The following is a 19,772-nucleotide window of genomic DNA, read 5'->3' as shown; positions in this document are numbered from 1 at the left end:
ACTAGTCCTGTATGTAGACCTCCCTAGACCTCCCCTTCAGCCTTATACTAGTCCTGTATGTAGACCCCCCATTCAGCCTTATACTAGTCCTGTATGTAGACCTCCCTAGACCTTTCCTTCAGCCGTATACTAGTCCTGTATGTAGACCTCCCTAGACCTCCCCTTCAGCCTTATACTAGTCCTGTATGTAGACCTCCCTAGACCTCCCCTTCAGACTTATACTAGTCCTGTATGTAGACCTCCCCTTCAGCCTTATACTAGTCCTGTATGTAGACCTCCCTAGACCTCCCCTTCAGCCTTATACTAGTCCTGTATGTAGACCTCCCTAGACCTCCCCTTCAGCCTTATAGTAGTCCTGTATGTAGACCTCCCTAGACCTCCCCTTCAGCCTCATCCTAGACCTCCCCTTCAGCCTTCAACTAGTCCTGTATGTAGACCTCCCAAGACCTCCCCTTCAGCCTTATACTAGTCCTGTACGTAGACCTCCCTAGACCCCTTTTCAGCCTTATACTAGTCCTGTATGTAGACCTCCCTAGAACTCCCCTTCAGCCTTATACTAGACCTCCCCATTCAGCCTTATACTAGTCCTGTATGTAGACCTCCCTAGACCTCCCCTTCAGCCTTATACTAGTCCTGTATGTAGACCTCCCTAGACATCCCCTTCAGCCTTACACTAGTCCTGTATGTAGACCTCCCTAGACCTCCCCTTCAGCCTTATACTAGACCTCCCCATTCAGCCTTATACTAGTCCTGTATGTAGACCTCCCTAGACCTCCCCTTCAGCCTTATACTAGTCCTGTATGTAGACCTCCCTAGACCTCCCCTTCAGCCTTATACTAGTCCTGTATGTAGACCTCCCTAGACCTCCCCTTCAGCCTTATACTAATCCTGTATGTAGACCCCCCATTCAGCCTTATACTAGTCCTGTATGTAGACCTCCCTAGACCTTTCCTTCAGCCTTATACTAGTCCTGTATGTAGACCTCCCTAGACCTCCCCTTCAGCCTTATACTAGTCCTGTATGTAGACCTCCCTAGACCTCCCCTTCAGCCTTATACTAGTCCTGTATGTAGACCTCCCCCATTCAGCCTTATACTAGTCCTGTATGTAGACCTCCCTAGACCTCCCCTTCAGCCTTATACTAGTCCTGTATGTAGACCTCCCTAGACCTCCCCTTCAGCCTTATACTAGTCCTGTATGTAGACCTCCCTAGACCTCCCCTTCAGCCTTATACAAGTCCTGTATGTAGACCTCCCTAGACCTCCCCTTCAGCCTTATACTAGTCCTGTATGTAGACCTCCCTAGACCTCCCCTTCAGCCTCATCCTAGACCTCCCCTTCAGCCTTATACTAGTCCTGTATGTAGACCTCCCTAGACCTTCCCTTCAGCCTCATCCTAGACCTCCCCTTCAGCCTCATCCCAGATCGCCCCTTCAGCCTTATACTAGTCCTGTATGTAAACCTCCCTAGACCTCCCCTTCAGCCTCATCCTAGACCTCCCCTTCATCCTGATCCTAGACTCCCTTTCAGCATTATACTAGTCTTGTATGTAGACCTCCCTAGACCTCCCCTTCATCCTTATACTAGTCCTGTATGTAGACCTCCCTAGACCTCCCCTTCAGCCTTATACTAGTCCTGTTTATAGACATCCCTAGACCTCCCCTTCAGCCTCATTCTAAACCTCCCCTTCAGCCTCATCCTAGACCTCCCCTTCAGCCTCATCCTAGACCTCCCCTTCAGCCTCATCCTAGACCTCCCCTTCAGCCTCATCCTAGACCGCCCCTTCAGCCTCATACTAGACCCCCCCTTCAGCCTCATCCTAGACCTCCCCTTCAGCCTCATACTAGTCCTGTATGTAGACTCCCCATTCAGCCTTATACTAGTACTGTATGTAGACCCCCCATTCAGCCTTATACTAGTCCTGTATGTAGACCTCCCTAGACCCCCCATTCAGCCTTATACTAGTCCTGTATGTAGACCCCCCATTCAGCCTTATACTAGTCCTGTATGTAGACCCCCCATTCAGCCTTATACTAGTCCTGTATGTAGACCTCCCTAGACCCCCATTCAGCCTTATACTAGTCCTGTATGTAGACCCCCCATTCAGCCTCATACTAGTCCTGTATGTAGACCCCCATTCAGCCTTATACTAGTCCTGTATGTAGACCTCCCATTCAGCCTTATACTAGTCCTGTATGTAGACCTCCCTAGACCTCCCCTTCAGCCTTATACTAGTCCTGTATGTAGACCCCCCATTCAGCCTTATACTAGTCCTGTATGTAGACCTCCCATTCAGCCTTATACTAGTCCTGTATGTAGACCTCCCTAGACCTCCCCTTCAGCCTTATACTAGTCCTGTATGTAGACCTCCCATTCAGCCTTATACTAGTCCTGTATATAGACCTCCCTAGACCTCCCCTTCAGCCTCATCCTAGACCTCCCCTTCAGCCTGATCCTAGACCTCCCTTTCAGCCTTATACTAGTCCTGTATGTAGACCTCCCTAGACCTCCCCTTCAGCCTTATACTAGTCCTGTATGTAGACCTCCCTAGACCTCCCCTTCAGCCTAATACTAGTCCTGTATGTAGACCCCCCATTGAGCCTTATACTAGTCCTGTATGTAGACCTCCCATTCAGCCTTATACTAGTCCTGTATGTAGACCTCCCTAGACCTCCCCTTCAGCCTTATACTCAAATCAAATCAAATTTTATTGGTCACATGCGCCGAATACAACAGGTGCAGACATTACAGTGAAATGCTTACTTACAGCCCTTAACCAACAGTGCATTTATTTTAAACAAAAAAGTAAGAATAAAACAACAACAAAAAAAGTGTTGAGAAAAAAGAGCAGAAGTAAAATAAAGTGACAGTAGGGAGGCTATATATACAGTAAAATAAAGTGACAGTAGGGAGGCTATATATACAGGGGGTACCGTTGCATAGTCAATGTGCGGGGGCACCGGCTAGTTGAGGTAGTTGAGGTAATATGTACATGTGGGTAGAGTTAAAGTGACTATGCATAAATACTTAACAGAGTAGCAGCAGCGTAAAAAGGATGGGGTGGGGGCAGTGCAAATAGTCCGGGTAGCCATGATTAGCTGTTCAGGAGTCTTATGGCTTGGGGGTAGAAGCTGTTGAGAAGTCTTTTGGACCTAGACTTGGCACTCCGGTACCGCTTGCCGATGCGGTAGCAGAGAGAACAGTCTATGACTAGGGTGGCTGGAGTCTTTGACAATTTTGAGGGCCTTCCTCTGACACCGCCTGGTATAGAGGTCCTGGATGGCAGGGAGCTTTGCCCCAGTGATGTACTGGGCCGTACGCACTACCCTCTGTAGTGCCTTGCGGTCAGAGGCCAAGCAGTTGCCATACCAGGCGGTGATGCAACCAGTCAGGATGCTCTCGATGGTGCAGCTGTAGAATTTTTTGAGGATCTGAGGACCCATGCCAAATCTTTTAGTCTCCTGAGGGGGAATAGGCTTTGTCGTGCCCTCTTCACGACTGTCTTGGTGTGTTTGGACCATGATAGTTCGTTGGTGATGTGGACACCAAGGAACTTGGAAGCTCTCAACCTGTTCCACTACAGCCCCGTCGATGAGAATGGGGGCGTGCTCAGTCCTCTTTTTTTCCTGTAGTCCACAATCATCTCCTTTGTCTTGGTCACGTTGAGGGAGAGGTTGTTGTCCTGGCACCACACGGCCAGATCTCTGACCTCCTCCCCTATAGGCTGTCTCATCGTTGTCGGTGATCAGGCCTACCACTGTTGTGTCGTCGGCAAACTTAATGATGGTGTTGGAGTCGTGCCTGGCCATGCAGTCATGGGTGAACAGAGAGTACAGGAGGGGACTGAGCACGCACCCCTGAGGGGCCCCCGTGTTGAGGATCAGTGTGGCAGATGTGTTGTTACCTACCCTTACCACCTGGGGCGGCCCGTCCAGGAAGTCCAGGATCCAGTTGCAGAGGGAGGTGTTTAGTCCCAGGATCCTTAGCTTAGTGATGAGCTTAGAGGGCACTATGGTGTTGAATGCTGAGCTGTAGTCAATGAATAGCATTCTCACGTAGGTGTTCCTCTTGTCCAGGTGGGAAAGGGCAGTGTGGAGTGCGATAGAGATTGCATCATCTGTGGATCTGTTGGGGCGGTATGCAAATTGGAGTGGGTCTAGGGTTTCTGGGATTATGCTGTTGATGTGAGCCATGACCAGTCTTTCAAAGCACTTCATGGCTACAGACGTCAGTGCTACGGGTCGGTAGTCATTTAGGCAGGTTATCTTAGAGTTCTTGGGCACGGGGACTATGGTGGTCTGCTTGAAACATGTTGGTATTACAGACTCAGTCAGGGACATGTTGAAAATGTCAGTGAAGACACTTGCCAGTTGGTCAGCACATGCTCGGAGTACACGTCCTGGTAATCCGTCTGGCCCTGCGGCCTTGTGAATGTTGACCTGCTTAAAAGTCTTACTCACATCGGCTACGGAGAGCGTGATCACATAGTCGTCCGGAACAGCTGGTGCTCTCATGCATGCTTCAGTGTTGCTTGCCTCGAGCGAGCATAGAAGTGGTTTAGCTTCGTCTGGTAGGCTTGTGTCACTGGGCAGCTCGCGGCTGTGCTTCCCTTTGTAGTCTGTAATAGTTTTTCAAGCCCTGCCACATCCGACGAGCGTCAGAGCCAGTGTAGTATGATTCAATCTTAGACCTGTATTGACTCTTTGCCTGTTTGATGGTTCGTCGGAGGTCATAGCGGGATTTCTTATAAGCGTCCGGGTTAGAGTCCCGTTCCTTGAAAGCGGCAGCTCTACCCTTTAGCTCAGTGCGGATGTTTCCTGTAATCCATGGCTTCTGGTTGGGGTATGTACGTACGGTCACTGTGGGGACTACATCATCGATGCACTTATTGATGAAGCCAGTGACTGATGTGGTGTACTCCTCAATGCTGTCTGAAGAATCCCCGGAACATGTTCCAGTCTGTGCTAGCAAAACAGTCCTGTAGCTTAGCATCTGCGTCATCTGACCACTTTTTGTATTAGCCTGAATCACTGGTGCTTCCTGCTTCAGTTTTTGCTTATAAGCAGGAATCAGGAGGATAGAGTTATGGTCAGATTTGCCAAATGGAGGGCGAGGGAGAGCTTTGTATGCGTCTCTGTGTGTGGAGTAAAGGTGGTCTAGAGTTTTTTCCCCTCTGGTTGCACATTTAACATGCTGGTAGAAATGAGGTAGAACGGATTTAAGTTTCCCTGCATTAAAGTCCCCGGCTACTAGGAGCGCTGCATCTGGATGAGCGTTTTCCTGTTGATTAATGGCCTTGTACAACTCATTCAGTGCAATCTTAATGCCAGCATTGGTTTGTGGTGGTAAATAGACAGCTATGAAAAATATAGATGAAAACTCTCTTGGTAAATAGTGTGGTCTACAGCTTATCATAAGATACTCTACCTCAGGCGAGCAAAACCTCGAGACTTCCTTAGTATTTGATTTTGTGCACCAGCTGTTGTTTACAAATATACACAGACCGGGCCGCCCCTTGTCTTACCAGAGTCAGACGTTCTGTCCTGCCGATGTAGCGTATAGCCTGCTAGCTGAATGTTGTCATTGTTGTCGTTCAGCCACGACTCCGTGAAACATAAGATATTACAGTTTTAATGTCCCGTTGGTAGGATAACCGTAATCTTAAATCGTCAATTTTATTCTCAAAAGATTGAACGTTGGCTAATAGGATTGATGGGAGAGGCAGTTTACTCGTTCGCCGTCGGATCCTTACAAGGCACCCGGATCTGCGTCCCACGATATCTCCGTCTCTTCCTCACGCGAATGACGGGGATCTGGGCCTTGTTGGGTGTCTGTAGAATATCCTTCGTGACGCCTCGTTGAAGAAAAAGTCTTCGTCCAACGCGAGGTGAGTAATCGCTGTCCTGATATCCAGAAGCTCTCTTTGGTTATAAGAGACGATGGCAGAAACATTATGTACAAAATAAATTACAAATAACGCGGAAAAACACACATAATAGTACAATTGGTTAGAGGGCTGTAAAACGGCAGCCATCTTCTTCCGGCGCTGTTCATACAGCGTTATACTAGTCCTGTATGTAGACCCCCCATTCAGCCTTATACTAGTCCTGTATGTAGACCTCCCTAGACCTCCCCTTCAGCCTTATACTAGTCCTGTATGTAGACCTCCCATTCAGCCTTATACTAGTCCTGTATGTAGACCCCCCATTCAGCCTTATACTAGTCCTGTATGTAGACCCCCCTAGACCCCCCATTCAGCCTTATACTAGTCCTGTATGTAGACCCCCCATTCAGCCTTATACTAGTCCTGTATGTAGACCTCCCTAGACCTCCCCTTCAGCCTTATACTAGTCCTGTATGTAGACCCCCTAGACCTCCCCTTCAGCCTTATACTAGTCCTGTATGTAGACTCCCCATTCAGCCTTATACTAGTCCTGTATGTAGACCTCCCTAGACCCCCCATTCAGCCTTATACTAGTCCTGTATGTAGACCCCCCATTCAGCCTTATACTAGTCCTGTATGTAGACCTCCCTAGACCCCCATTCAGCCTTATACTAGTCCTGTATGTAGACCCCCCATTCAGCCTTATACTAGTCCTGTATGTAGACCTCCCTAGACCTCCCCTTCAGCCTTATACTAGTCCTGTATGTAGACCTCCCCTTCAGCCTTATACTAGTCCTGTATGTAGACCCCCCATTCAGCCTTATACTAGTCCTGTATGTAGACCCCCCATTCAGCCTTATACTAGTCCTGTATGTAGAGCCTCCCTAGACCCCCATTCAGCCTTATAGCTAGTCCTGTATGTAGACCCCCCATTCAGCCTTATACTAGTCCTGTATGTAGACCCCCCATTCAGCCTTATACTAGTCCTGTATGTAGACCCCCCATTCAGCCTTATACTAGTCCTGTATGTAGACCTCCCCTTCAGCCTTATACTAGTCCTGTATGTAGACCTCCCTAGACCCCCCATTCAGCCTTATACTAGTCCTGTATGTAGACCTCCCCTTCAGCCTTATACTAGTCCTGTATGTAGACCCCCCATTCAGCCTTATACTAGTCCTGTATATAGACCTCCCTAGACCTCCCCTTCAGCCTCATCCTAGACCTCCCCTTCAGCCTGATCCTAGACCTCCCTTTCAGCCTTATACTAGTCCTGTATGTAGACCTCCCTAGACCTCCCCTTCAGCCTTATACTAGTCCTGTATGTAGACCTCCCTAGACCTCCCCTTCAGCCTTATACTAGTCCTGTATGTAGACTCCCCATTCAGCCTTATACTAGTCCTGTATGTAGACTCCCCATTCAGCCTTATACTAGTCCTGTATGTAGACCTCCCTAGACCTCCCCTTCAGCCTTATACTAGTCCTGTATGTAGACTCCCCATTCAGCCTTATACTAGTCCTGTATGTAGACCCCCCATTCAGCCTAATACTAGTCCTGTATGTAGACCTCCCTAGACCTCCCCTTCAGCCTTATACTAGTCCTGTATGTAGACCCCCATTCAGCCTTATACTAGTCCTGTATGTGACCCCCATTCAGCCTAATACTAGTCCTGTATGTAGACCCCCCATTCAGCCTTATACTAGTCCTGTATGTAGACCTCCCTAGACCTCCCATTCAGCCTTATACTAGTCCTGTATGTAGACCCCCCATTCAGCCTTATACTAGTCCTGTATGTAGACCCCCCATTCAGCCTCATACTAGTCCTGTATGTAGACCTCGCCATCGCTACATGCTACAAATGATGATGCTGAAGGGGCGGTCTAGGATGAGGCTGAAGGGGAGGTCTAGGATGAGGCTGAAGGGGAGGTCTAGGGAGGTCTACATACAGGACTAGTATAAGGCTGAATGGGGAGTCTACATACAGGACTAGTATAAGGCTGAAGGGGAGGTCTAGGGAGGTCTACATACAGGACTAGTATAAGGCTGAATGGGGAGTCTACATACAGGACTAGTATAAGGCTGAATGGGGAGTTTACATACAGGACTAGTATAAGGCTGAATGGGGGGTCTACATACAGGACTAGTATAAGGCTGAAGGGGAGGTCTAGGGAGGTCTACATACAGGACTAGTATAAGGCTGAATGGGGAGTCTACATACAGGACTAGTATAAGGCTGAAGGGGAGGTCTAGGATCAGGCTGAAGGGGAGGTCTAGGATGAGGCTGAAGGGGAGTCTACATACAGGACTAGTATAAGGCTGAATGGGAGGTCTAGGGAGGTCTACATACAGGACTAGTATAAGGCTGAATGGGGAGTCTACATACAGGACTAGTATAAGGCTGAATGGGGAGTCTACATACAGGACTAGTATAAGGCTGAATGGGGAGTCTACATACAGGACTAGTATAAGGCTGAATGGGGAGTCTACATACAGGACTAGTATAAGGCTGAATGGGGAGTCTACATACAGGACTAGTATAAGGCTGAATGGGAGTCTACATACAGGACTAGTATAAGGCTGAATGGGGAGTCTACATACAGGACTAGTATAAGGCTGAATGGGGAGTCTACATACAGGACTAGTATAAGGCTGAATGGGGAGTCTACATACAGGACTAGTATAAGGCTGAATGGGGAGTCTACATACAGGACTAGTATAAGGCTGAATGGGGAGTCTACATACAGGACTAGTATAAGGCTGAAGGGGAGGTCTAGGGAGGTCTACATACAGGACTAGTATAAGGCTGAAGGGGAGGTCTACATACAGGACTAGTATAAGGCTGAAGGGGAGGTCTAGGGAGGTCTACATACAGGACTAGTATAAGGCTGAATGGGGGATCTACATACAGGACTAGTATAAGGCTGAATGGGGGGTCTACATACAGGACTAGTATAAGCTGAATGGGGAGTCTACATACAGGACTAGTATAAGGCTGAATGGGGGAGTCTACATACAGGACTAGTATAAGGCTGAATGGGGAGTCTACATACAGGACTAGTATAAGGCTGAATGGGGATCTACATACAGGACTAGTATAAGGCTGAATGGGGGAGTCTACATACAGGACTAGTATAAGGCTGAATGGGGAGTCTACATACAGGACTAGTATAAGGCTGAATGGGGAGTCTACATACAGGACTAGTATAAGGCTGAATGGGGAGTCTACATACAGGACTAGTATAAGGCTGAATGGGGAGTCTACATACAGGACTAGTATAAGGCTGAATGGGGAGTCTACATACAGGACTAGTATAAGGCTGAATGGGGAGTCTACATACAGGACTAGTATAAGGCTGAATGGGGAGTCTACATACAGGACTAGTATAAGGCTGAATGGGGAGTCTACATACAGGACTAGTATAAGGCTGAATGGGAGCGAGTCTACATACAGGACTAGTATAAGGCTGAATGGGGAGTCTACATACAGGACTAGTATAAGGCTGAATGGGGAGTCTACATACAGGACTAGTATAAGGCTGAATGGGGGTCTACATACAGGACTAGTATAAGGCTGAATGGGGAGTCTACATACAGGACTAGTATAAGGCTGAATGGGGAGTCTACATACAGGACTAGTATAAGGCTGAATGGGGAGTCTACATACAGGACTAGTATAAGGCTGAATGGGGAGTCTACATACAGGACTAGTATAAGGCTGAATGGGGAGTCTACATACAGGACTAGTATAAGGCTGAATGGGGAGTCTACATACAGGACTAGTATAAGGCTGAATGGGGAGTCTACATACAGGACTAGTATAAGGCTGAATGGGGAGTCTACATACAGGACTAGTATAAGGCTGAATGGGGAGTCTACATACAGGACTAGTATAAGGCTGAATGGGGAGTCTACATACAGGACTAGTATAAGGCTGAATGGGGAGTCTACATACAGGACTAGTATAAGGCTGAATGGGGAGTCTACATAGCAGGACTAGTATAAGGCTGAATGGGGAGTCTACATACAGGACTAGTATAAGGCTGAATGGGGAGTCTACATACAGGACTAGTATAAGGCTGAATGGGGAGTCTACATACAGGACTAGTATAAGGCTGAATGGGGGAGTCTACATACAGGACTAGTATAAGGCTGAATGGGGAGTCTACATACAGGACTAGTATAAGGCTGAATGGGGGAGTCTACATACGGGACTAGTATAAGGCTGAATGGGGAGTCTACATACAGGACTAGTATAAGGCTGAATGGGGAGTCTACATACAGGACTAGTATAAGGCTGAATGGGGAGTCTACATACAGGACTAGTATAAGGCTGAATGGGGAGTCTACATACAGGACTAGTATAAGGCTGAATGGGGAGTCTACATACAGGACTAGTATAAGGCTGAATGGGGAGTCTACATACAGGACTAGTATAAGGCTGAATGGGGGAGTCTACATACAGGACTAGTATAAGGCTGAATGGGGAGTCTACATACAGGACTAGTATAAGGCTGAATGGGGAGTCTACATACAGGACTAGTATAAGGCTGAATGGGGAGTCTACATACAGGACTAGTATAAGGCTGAATGGGGGAGTCTACATACAGGACTAGTATAAGGCTGAATGGGGAGTCTGCATACAGGACTAGTATAAGGCTGAATGGGGAGTCTACATACAGGACTAGTATAAGGCTGAATGGGGGTCTACATACAGGACTAGTATAAGGCTGAATGGGGAGGTCTACATACAGGACTAGTATAAGGCTGAATGGGGAGTCTACATACAGGACTAGTATAAGGCTGAATGGGGAGTCTACATACAGGACTAGTATAAGGCTGAATGGGGAGTCTACATACAGGACTAGTATAAGGCTGAATGGGGAGTCTACATACAGGACTAAGATGAGGCTAGCTTCAGTATGTTAGAGACTAGTTGGGTGTTCTCTCTTTTGTCTTCTAGATAGTTTGCTGTAACAGAGAAGTCATTTGGTGTTTTGGACTAAAGTGAACTAGAGAGAGAGAGAGAGAGAGAGAGAGAGAGAGAGAGAGAGAGAGAGAGAGAGAGAAAAGAGAGAGAAGAGAGAGAGAGAGAGAGAGAGAGAGAGAGAGAGAGAGAGAGAGAGAGAGAGAGAGAGAGAGAGAGAGAGCGAGAGAGAGAGAGAGAGAGAGAGAGAGAGAGAGAGAGCCAGAGGAAGATGAGGAGAGAGAGAGGAAGAGGAAGAGGAGGAGAGAGAGAGCCAGAGGAAGAGGAGGAGAGAGAGAGCCAGAGGAAGATGAGGAGAGAGAGAGGAAGAGGAAGAGGAGGAGAGAGATAGATAGATAGATTTATAGATAGATAGATACAGTGAGGGAAAAAAGTATTTGATCCCCTGCTGATTTTGTACGTTTGCCCACTGACAAAGACATGATCAGTCTACAATTTTAATGGTAGGTTTATTTGAACAGTGAGAGACAGAATAACAACAACAAAATCCAGAAAAACGCATGTCAAAAAAGTTATAAATTGATTTGCGTTTTAATGAGGGAAATAAGTATTTGACCCCTCTGCAAAACATGACTTAGTACTTGGTGGCAAAACCCTTGTTGGCAATCAAAGAGGTCAGACGTTTCTTGTAGTTGGCCACCAGGTTTGCACACATCTCAGGAGGGATTCTGTTCCACTCCTCTTTGCAGATCTTCTCCAAGTCATTAAGGTTTCGAGGCTGACGTTTGGCAACTCTAACCATCAGCTCCCTCCACAGATTTTCTATGGGATTAAGGTCTGGAGACTGGCTAGGCCACTCCAGGACCTTAATGTGCTTCTTCTTGAGCCACTCCTTTGTTGCCTTGGCCGTGTGTTTTGGGTCATTGTCATGCTGGAATACCCATCCACGACCCATTTTCAATGCCCTGGCTGAGGAAAGGAGGTTCTCACCCAAGATTTGACGGTACATGGCCCCGTCCATCGTCCCTTTGATGCGATTAAGTTGTCCTGTCCCCTTAGCAGAAAAACACCCCCAAAGCATAATGTTTCCACCTCCATGTTTGATGGTGGGATGGTGTTCTTGGGGTCATAGGCAGCATTCCTCCTCCTCCAAACATGGCGAGTTGAGCTGATGCCAAAGAGCTCGATTTTGGTCTCATCTGACCACAACACTTTCACCCAGTTCTCCTCTGAATCATTCAGATGTTCACTGGCAAACTTCAGACGGCCCTGTATATGTGCTTTCTTGAGCAGGGTGTAACGATCCCGGCAGTCTGAGTCGGGTCCTGTCTGTGGACTAGTTGTTATGTTCGTGATCTCCAGTTTCCCGAGGGTTCTGGAACGCTCCGGGGAGCTCTCTTGATTTCCGCACCTGCATCCCATCAGCAATCTGCACACCTGGTCCTGATCATCACCCTTCTTAGGCTCTGGCCTAACATCCATTCCCTGCCGGATCGTTAGCCATGAACAGTAGGTTTACCAGAGTATCAGTCCTAGAGCCTAGCGTTAGTTTTGTTGTTTTTGCACCTTGTTGGTTTGTTGCTTACTTACCCCCGTTTTGTTCCATCTGCAGTCACCCGTCCGGAACCTTCATCCAACCTCTGCCTGGTGGTCGGCGGCTGCCGACCCAGGATGGGATCAACCACTGCACCCCCAACAACTAATCAACGCCGCCCGCTCTGTTCCCTGGATTATTCAGCATCACTCTTGAACTTGTAAATAAACACTCACCTTCGTTTCAACTTACCTTGTCCTGGTCTGCTTCTGGGTTCTGGCTTAGCAACTCGTGACAGAACGATCCGGCCAGTAATGAACCCAGCGGACCTGGACTCTGTTCGCCATGCCATTACCCAGCAGGAGAAGATGTTGGGCCATCATAGCACGGTACTACAGGAGATCGCGTTGTCAGTTCGGAACCTTTCTACCGGTCTGACGGAGGTCCAGAACCAACGCAAGTGTCCGGTGGAAGATCCACTACCGGTTTCACCCATCTCGCCTGCCGCTTCTGAAGCTGTGTCCTTCCGTGAGCCCAAAGGTTCCGACACCGGATAAATATGAGGGGGAGCTGGGAAGATGCCGTTCCTTCCTTATGCAGTGTGGATTAGTGTTCGATCTACAGCCCTACTCTTATGCCACAGACAAGGCTAGGATAGCCTTTGTGATTGAGTTGCTGCGTGGTCGAGCGCTGGAGTGGGCTTCAGCCGTTTGGGAACGACAGGATCCCTGCATGGCTTCATACCAGGGGTTCACGGCCGAGATGAGGAAGCTCTTCGACCATTCCGTCCGAGGGAGGGACGCAGCTAGGCGCCTGTTTTCGCTTCGCCAAGGAACTCGCAGCGTGGCCGACTTCGTGATCGAGTTCAAGGCGTTGGCTGTGGAGAGTGGGTGGAATGAGGAGGCTCTGCAAGCGGCCTTTTACCAGGGTCTGTCGGAGCAGCTCAAGGATGAGTTGATCTCCTATCCGAGTCTAGTGACCTGGACAGCTTGGTAGCCTTGTCTATTCGGGTGGATAATCGAGTCCGAGAGCGAAGGAGGGAGAAGCAATGGGCTCCGTCCAACCGATCAGCTTCTCAGGTTCCAGTCGGAGTCGTCAAACTGCGCGGCTCGCTAAAGTTGGGGAGGACTTTTAGCGAGCCAGTTTCGACCTCTCAATACCTCTGTCAGACCCCGTTTCCCGGCTACCCCTTATGAACAGGAATCAGAGCTTAGCGATTAACGCTTTATCGATTCAGGTGCCGATGGAAGCTTTCTAGATGCCGAGTTGGTGGAACAGCTGGGGCTTTCCAAGGAGCAATTGCCGGAAGCCATTGAAGCTACCACTCTGGACGGCAGTAGTCTGGCACGTATCACGATGAGGACTGAACCGGTTAAGATGCGGTTGTCGGGGAATCATTCTGAGATGATTTCATTCTTCATTCTGCCGTCTTCCCAGGTTCCTCTGGTCCTTGGATACCCCTGGCTGAAGGAACACAATCCCACGTTCGATTGGGTGACGGGCAAGGTAACGAGTTGGAGCCTTGATTGTCATGCTAACTGTCTCAAGACTGCCTGCCCCCATTCGGTTCCCAGTCAGGTGATTGAGGCTAAACCCCCAGATTTGTCCCTGGTTCCCCGAGACATATCACGATTTGGGGGAAGTTTTCAGTAAGCAGAAGGCTCTGTCACTCCCTCCCCACCGACCATATGATTGTGCCATCAACCTGTTCCCTGGAGCTGTCTACCCCAAGGGAAGGTTATACAGTATCTCCCGACCTGAACGTGAGGCTTTGGAGACCTACATCAAGGAGTCCCTAGCTGCTGGTCTCGTTCGTCCCTCGTCATCACCCCTGGGGGCAGGATTCTTCTTTGTGGGTAAGAAGGATGGCTCTCTTCGACCGTGTATTGATTATCGGGGGTTGAATGACATCACGGTCAAGAACAAGTATCCCCTGCCCTTGATGAGTTCTGCCTTCGACTCCTTACAGGGTGCTACGGTGTTCACCAAGCTAGACCTACGCAATGCGTATCACATGGTCCGGATCAGAGAGGGGGACGAGTGGTTGACGGGTTTCAATACACCGATGGGTCACTTCGAGTATCAGGTGATGCCGTTTGGACTGACCAATGCTCCAGCGGTATTCCAGAGTATGGTGAACAACGTCCTGAGAGATATGATCGGTCTCTTTGTGTTTGTTTACCTGGATGACATTCTGATCTTCTCGAAGGAACCTTCCGACCACGTCCAGCATGTCCGGCAGGTTCTGCAGCGATTGTTGGAGAATCGCCTGTTCGTGAAGGCCGAGAAGTGCGAGTTTCACGCCCACACGACATCCTTTCTCGGGTACATCATCTCCAGGGGAGAGATTAGGATGGACCAGGAGAAGGTTAGAGCGGTTCTGGAATGGGCCCAGCCCGGTACGAGATTGCAGCTCCAGAGATTTTTGGGGTTTGCGAATTTCTACCGCAGATTCATCCGGGATTACAGCCGTGTGGCCGCTCCGTTAACTGCCTTGACTTCCAGTATCAGGACCTTCAAGTGGAATCCGGAGGCGGATCGAGCGTTTCTGGATTTGAAGAGGCGATTCACCAACGCACCGATTCTCTCTCAACCGGACACGGCCCGTCAGTTCGTCGTTGAAGTGGACGCGTCTGATGTGGGAGTTGGCGCCATCCTGTCGCAGCGATGCTCCACGGACAGTAAACTCCATCCCTGCGCCTACTACTCTCGTCGCCTTTCGCCTGCGGAGAGGAATTACGATGTGGGTAACCGGGAGCTTCTCGCGGTGAAACTTGCCTTGGAGGAGTGGCGCCACTGGTTGGAGGGGGCGGAGCAACCGTTTATTGTCTGGACTGACCACAAGAATCTTGCTTACGTGCAATCGGCTAAACGTCTCAACTCCCGTCAGGCCAGGTGGGCGTTGTTTTTCGGACGATTCAAGTTTTCCCTGACGTTCCGACCTGGATCTAAGAACGGCAAGGCGGACGCCTTGTCCCGGATGTTCTCCAAGACGGAGGAGAGTGGGTCCAAGACCGAGACAATTCTCCCCCGGAACTGCGTCGTGGGAGCAGTTATGTGGAAGATTGAGGAGGAGGTGCTGGCGGCCCTTCGGACTCAGCCCGGTCCCGTAACGGTCCACCCGGTCGGTTGTTTGTGCCTGAGTCGGTTCGTCCTGCTGTCCTCAAATGGTCCCACGCCAGCAAGATGGCTTGTCACCCTGGCGTGGCTCGGACAATGGCGTTTCTTCGCAGACGTTTTTGGTGGCCTGCCATGGCCGAGGATACTCGGGGTTATGTTGCTGCCTGTCCAGTGTGTGCGCAGAATAAGAGTACCAATCGGCCCAGCTCTGGACTACTTCACCCCCTTCCTATTCCCCGGCGACCATGGTCGCATCTGGCCCCTGGACTTTGTCACTGGGTTGCCCGCTTCTGAGGGGAACACGGTCGTTCTGACTATCGTGGACAGATTCAGCAAGTTCGCCCACTTTGTGCCTATTGCCAAGCTTCCCTCTGCCTCGGAGACGTCCGAGATCCTGGTTAGGGGAGGTTTTCAGGGTCCACGGGTTGCCCAGTGATATCAGTTTCCGACCGTGGCCCTCAGTTTACCTCTGCTGTCTGGAAGTCCTTCTGTTTGGCCATTGGAGCTACAGTCAGTCTCACATCTGGTTTTCACCCCCAATCTAATGGTCAGGCGGAGAGAGCCAACCAGAAGATGGAATCCACGCTACGCTGTCTGGTCTCTTCCAACCCCACCTCCTGGGTCTCTCAGTTGCCTTGGGTTGAGTATGCCCACAATACTCTCCCTACATCTGCCACTGGGATGTCTCCCTTCCAGTGCCTGTATGGCTACCAACCTCCCTTGTTCCCTTCTCAGGAGAAGGAGCTCTCAGTGCCTTCTGTTCAGGTCCATATTCGTCGTTGCCACCGGACCTGGCATCGGGCCAGAAAAGCACTCCTTAGAGTTTCGGACCGGTATCAGCTCCAGGCGAATCGTCGCCGGATCCCCGCTCCCACCTACACCATCGGAGATAGGGTCTGGTTGGCCACACGGGATCTTCCTTTACGGACTGAGTCTAGGAAGTTGTTACCGAAGTTCATTGGTCCGTTTGTGGTGGAGAAGGTGATCAATCCGGTGGCAGTTCGACTCAAACTCCCGAGGACGCTCAGAGTCCATCCCACCTTTCATGTCTCCTGCCTCAAGCCTGTTTTCCTCAGTCCTCTGTTGCCTCCTCCGCCTCCTCCTCCTCCTCCTCGGATGATCGGAGGTGGTCCTGCCTACACGGTGCGTCGCATCATGGATTCCAGACGGCGGGGCCGGGGTTTCCAGTATCTCGTGGACTGGGAGGGGTATGGTCCTGAAGAGAGGAGTTGGATTCCGCGGCGACAGGTCCTAGATGCTGACCTCATCAGTGACTTCTACCGCCTCCATCCTGGCGCTCCGGGAGTCCGCCCGGTGGCGTTAACGTCGGAGGGGGTACTGTAACGATCCCGGCAGTCTGAGTCGGGTCCTGTCTGTGGACTAGTTGTTATGTTCGTGATCTCCAGTTTCCCGAGGGTTCTGGAACGCTCCGGGGAGCTCTCTTGATTTCCGCACCTGCATCCCATCAGCAATCTGCACACCTGGTCCTGATCATCACCCTTCTTAGGCTCTGGCCTAACATCCATTCCCTGCCGGATCGTTAGCCATGAACAGTAGGTTTACCAGAGTATCAGTCCTAGAGCCTAGCGTTAGTTTTGTTGTTTTTGCACCTTGTTGGTTTGTTGCTTACTTACCCCCGTTTTGTTCCATCTGCAGTCACCCGTCCGGAACCTTCATCCAACCTCTGCCTGGTGGTCGGCGGCTGCCGACCCAGGATGGGATCAACCACTGCACCCCCAACAACTAATCAACGCCGCCCGCTCTGTTCCCTGGATTATTCAGCATCACTCTTGAACTTGTAAATAAACACTCACCTTCGTTTCAACTTACCTTGTCCTGGTCTGCTTCTGGGTTCTGGCTTAGCAACTCGTGACACAGGGGGACCTTGCGGGCGCTGCAGGATTTCAGTTCTTCACGGCGTAGTGTGTTACCAATTGTTTTCTTGGTGACTATGGTCCCAGCTGCCTTGAGATCAATGACAAGATCCTCCCGTGTAGTTCTGGGCTGATTCCTCACCGTTCTCATGATCATTGCAACTCCACGAGCTGAGATCTTGCATGGAGCCCCAGGCCGAGGGAGATTGACAGTTATTTTGTGTTTCTTCCATTTGCGAATAATCACACCAACTGTTGTCACCTTCTCACCAAGCTGCTTGGCGATGGTCTTGTAGCCCATTCCAGCCTTGTGTAGGTTTACAATCTTGTCACTGACATCCTTGGAGAGCTCTTTGGTCTTGGCCATGGTAGAGAGTTTGGAATCTGATTGATTAATTGCTTCTGTAGACAGGTGTCTTTTATAAAGGTAACAAACTGAGATTAGGAGCACTCCCTTTAAGAGTGTGCTCCTAATCTGTCACGTGACGTGTATGCGGTCAGCGAAGTCAAACGCAGGACACAGAGCGGCTGGCAACGTACTTTACTGAACACAGTAAAATATAGTGCAAAAACAACAAACCTCCAAACAGGGAGGAAAACACAATAACCCGTACACCAAAGCAACTGCCGGAATGACAAAGAACAATCACACACAATAACCAATGAGAGACAGGGGTTAATATAGGGAATACAATCCAACATAATGGGAAACAGGTGTAAACAATAAAGACCAAACAAGACAAACACCGAAACATCGATCGGCAGTAGCTAGTACTCCGGGGACGACGAACGCCGAAGCCTGCCCGAGCAAGGAGGAGGAGCAGCCTCGGCTGAATCCGTGACATAATCTCAGCTCGTTACCTGTATAAAAGACACCTGGGAGCCATAAATCTTTCTGATTGAGAGGGGGTCAAATACTTATTTCCCTCATTAAAATGCAAATCAATTTATAACATTTTTGACATGCGTTTTTCTGGATTTTTTTGTTGATGTTCTGTCTCTCACTGTTCAAATAAACCTACCATTAAAATTATAGACTGATCATTTCTTTGTCAGTGGGCAAACGTACAAAATCAGCAGGGGATCAAATACTTTTTTCCCTCACTGTAGATAGATAGATGAGGAGAGAGAGAGATAGAGAGAGGAGGAGGAGAGAGAGGAGGAGATAGTTTTTTAGTTTTTATAAAACCTTTATTTTATACTCAAGTGTTAACATAAATAATGGCACACTGCCTTTTCAGAAATGAAACAACAAATGTAATTCCTAAATAAATAAAACAAATACAAAAAAACATATACATTTAACTCATTTCATCAACCAAAAATAGTTTCCCCTCCTCCACAAAACAAACCGCTCCTTCCTAAGCCCACTTCTCCTCAAACAATGGGAGATCTTTTACAGCCGAGAAGAACTCAAAATCCACTTTTATTCTCGCTTTCACTAATCCTTTAAAAACGCATCTTACATCCTGCCCATATCCCGTTTCTATCTTATGTTTCCTACTCAGAAAAATGGACATCTTAGCTTGTCCCAAAATAAAATGTAACAGTTGACATTTTCTTTTATGTTGCTTACTATATTGAAACCCCAAAATAAAAACAGTGTTATTGAAAATCTCCCCTACAGCTTTAAACAAAGACTCCAGCATTTCCGAGAGGTTTTATCCTCTCACACTCCATAAAACAGTGAAAAATTGTTTCTCTTATATTACAAAAAGGACATTCATCTCCAACATCTGAGTTAATAACAGATACAAAAGCATTAACTGTAATGATGACATGCAAAACCCTCCATTGCATATCCCCAGTACCCTTTTGTAACGGTGGCTTGTACAGTGCTCTCCATGCTGGCTTTACCTTGTCATCAATGCCCAATTTTACCCTCCATGGAGTGTCTTTTCTATTTTTCAATGTATCTTTATTCAACACCTTGACACACCCCCTATATAAGTCTTTCCCATTCACCTCATCCAAACCCACCTCTTCCAACCCTCTCAAATCCAGTAATAACGCCTTTCTTTCTGACTCTGGGATATTGGGTGTAATCCTTAGTCTTGGAAATGAGATGTTTTCATCTTGTACCTTCTTCTTGTGACTATTCAGCATACCCCACTCTTCTGCTGACAGAGCCTTCCTGCAGCTTTCCAGCAGTTGTCCGACAATCCTTTCCGACCCCACCCCCAAATGTTCAGCCACCCGTCTTCCATCCATTAAGGTGGGCCCAGCCATGGCCATTAACTGTTTTAGGGTGATGATTTTGCCCTTCACCAGAATCTTGGAGAAATGTGGAACAGCTGCAGTTGTACAATCCAGTCTTGCCCCGTACACCAGAGGTTCCTCCAACAGCCAATGCACTGACTCCACTGAAGTGCGTCTGGACACCTTCATTATGCTCCACACCCTAAGAAGGCCTCTGTAAAACGGAGGTACTCCCTCCCTA

General features: G+C 48.8%; 1 protein-coding gene across 1 annotated transcript in view; it reads left to right on the top strand.

Annotated features, from left to right (window-relative positions):
* Positions 1-1,690: 1,690 nt before the first annotated feature.
* LOC121556697 (fibroblast growth factor receptor 3) overlaps positions 1,691-19,772 on the top strand; it is a gene marked incomplete at its 5' end in the record, with an annotated part of 202,654 nt that continues 184,572 nt past the window's right edge. The window contains one exon of the mRNA XM_045215005.1: positions 1,691-1,880. Coding sequence (XP_045070940.1) covers positions 1,691-1,880 — 190 coding nt within the window. The remainder of the gene's footprint in view (positions 1,881-19,772) is intronic.

This window comes from Coregonus clupeaformis, unplaced genomic scaffold (assembly GCF_020615455.1).
Source record: "Coregonus clupeaformis isolate EN_2021a unplaced genomic scaffold, ASM2061545v1 scaf0350, whole genome shotgun sequence".
Lineage (NCBI taxonomy): Eukaryota > Metazoa > Chordata > Actinopteri > Salmoniformes > Salmonidae > Coregonus > Coregonus clupeaformis.
Note: the sequence above shows the minus strand (reverse complement) of the source record. Positions and strands in the feature narration are given on the sequence as shown.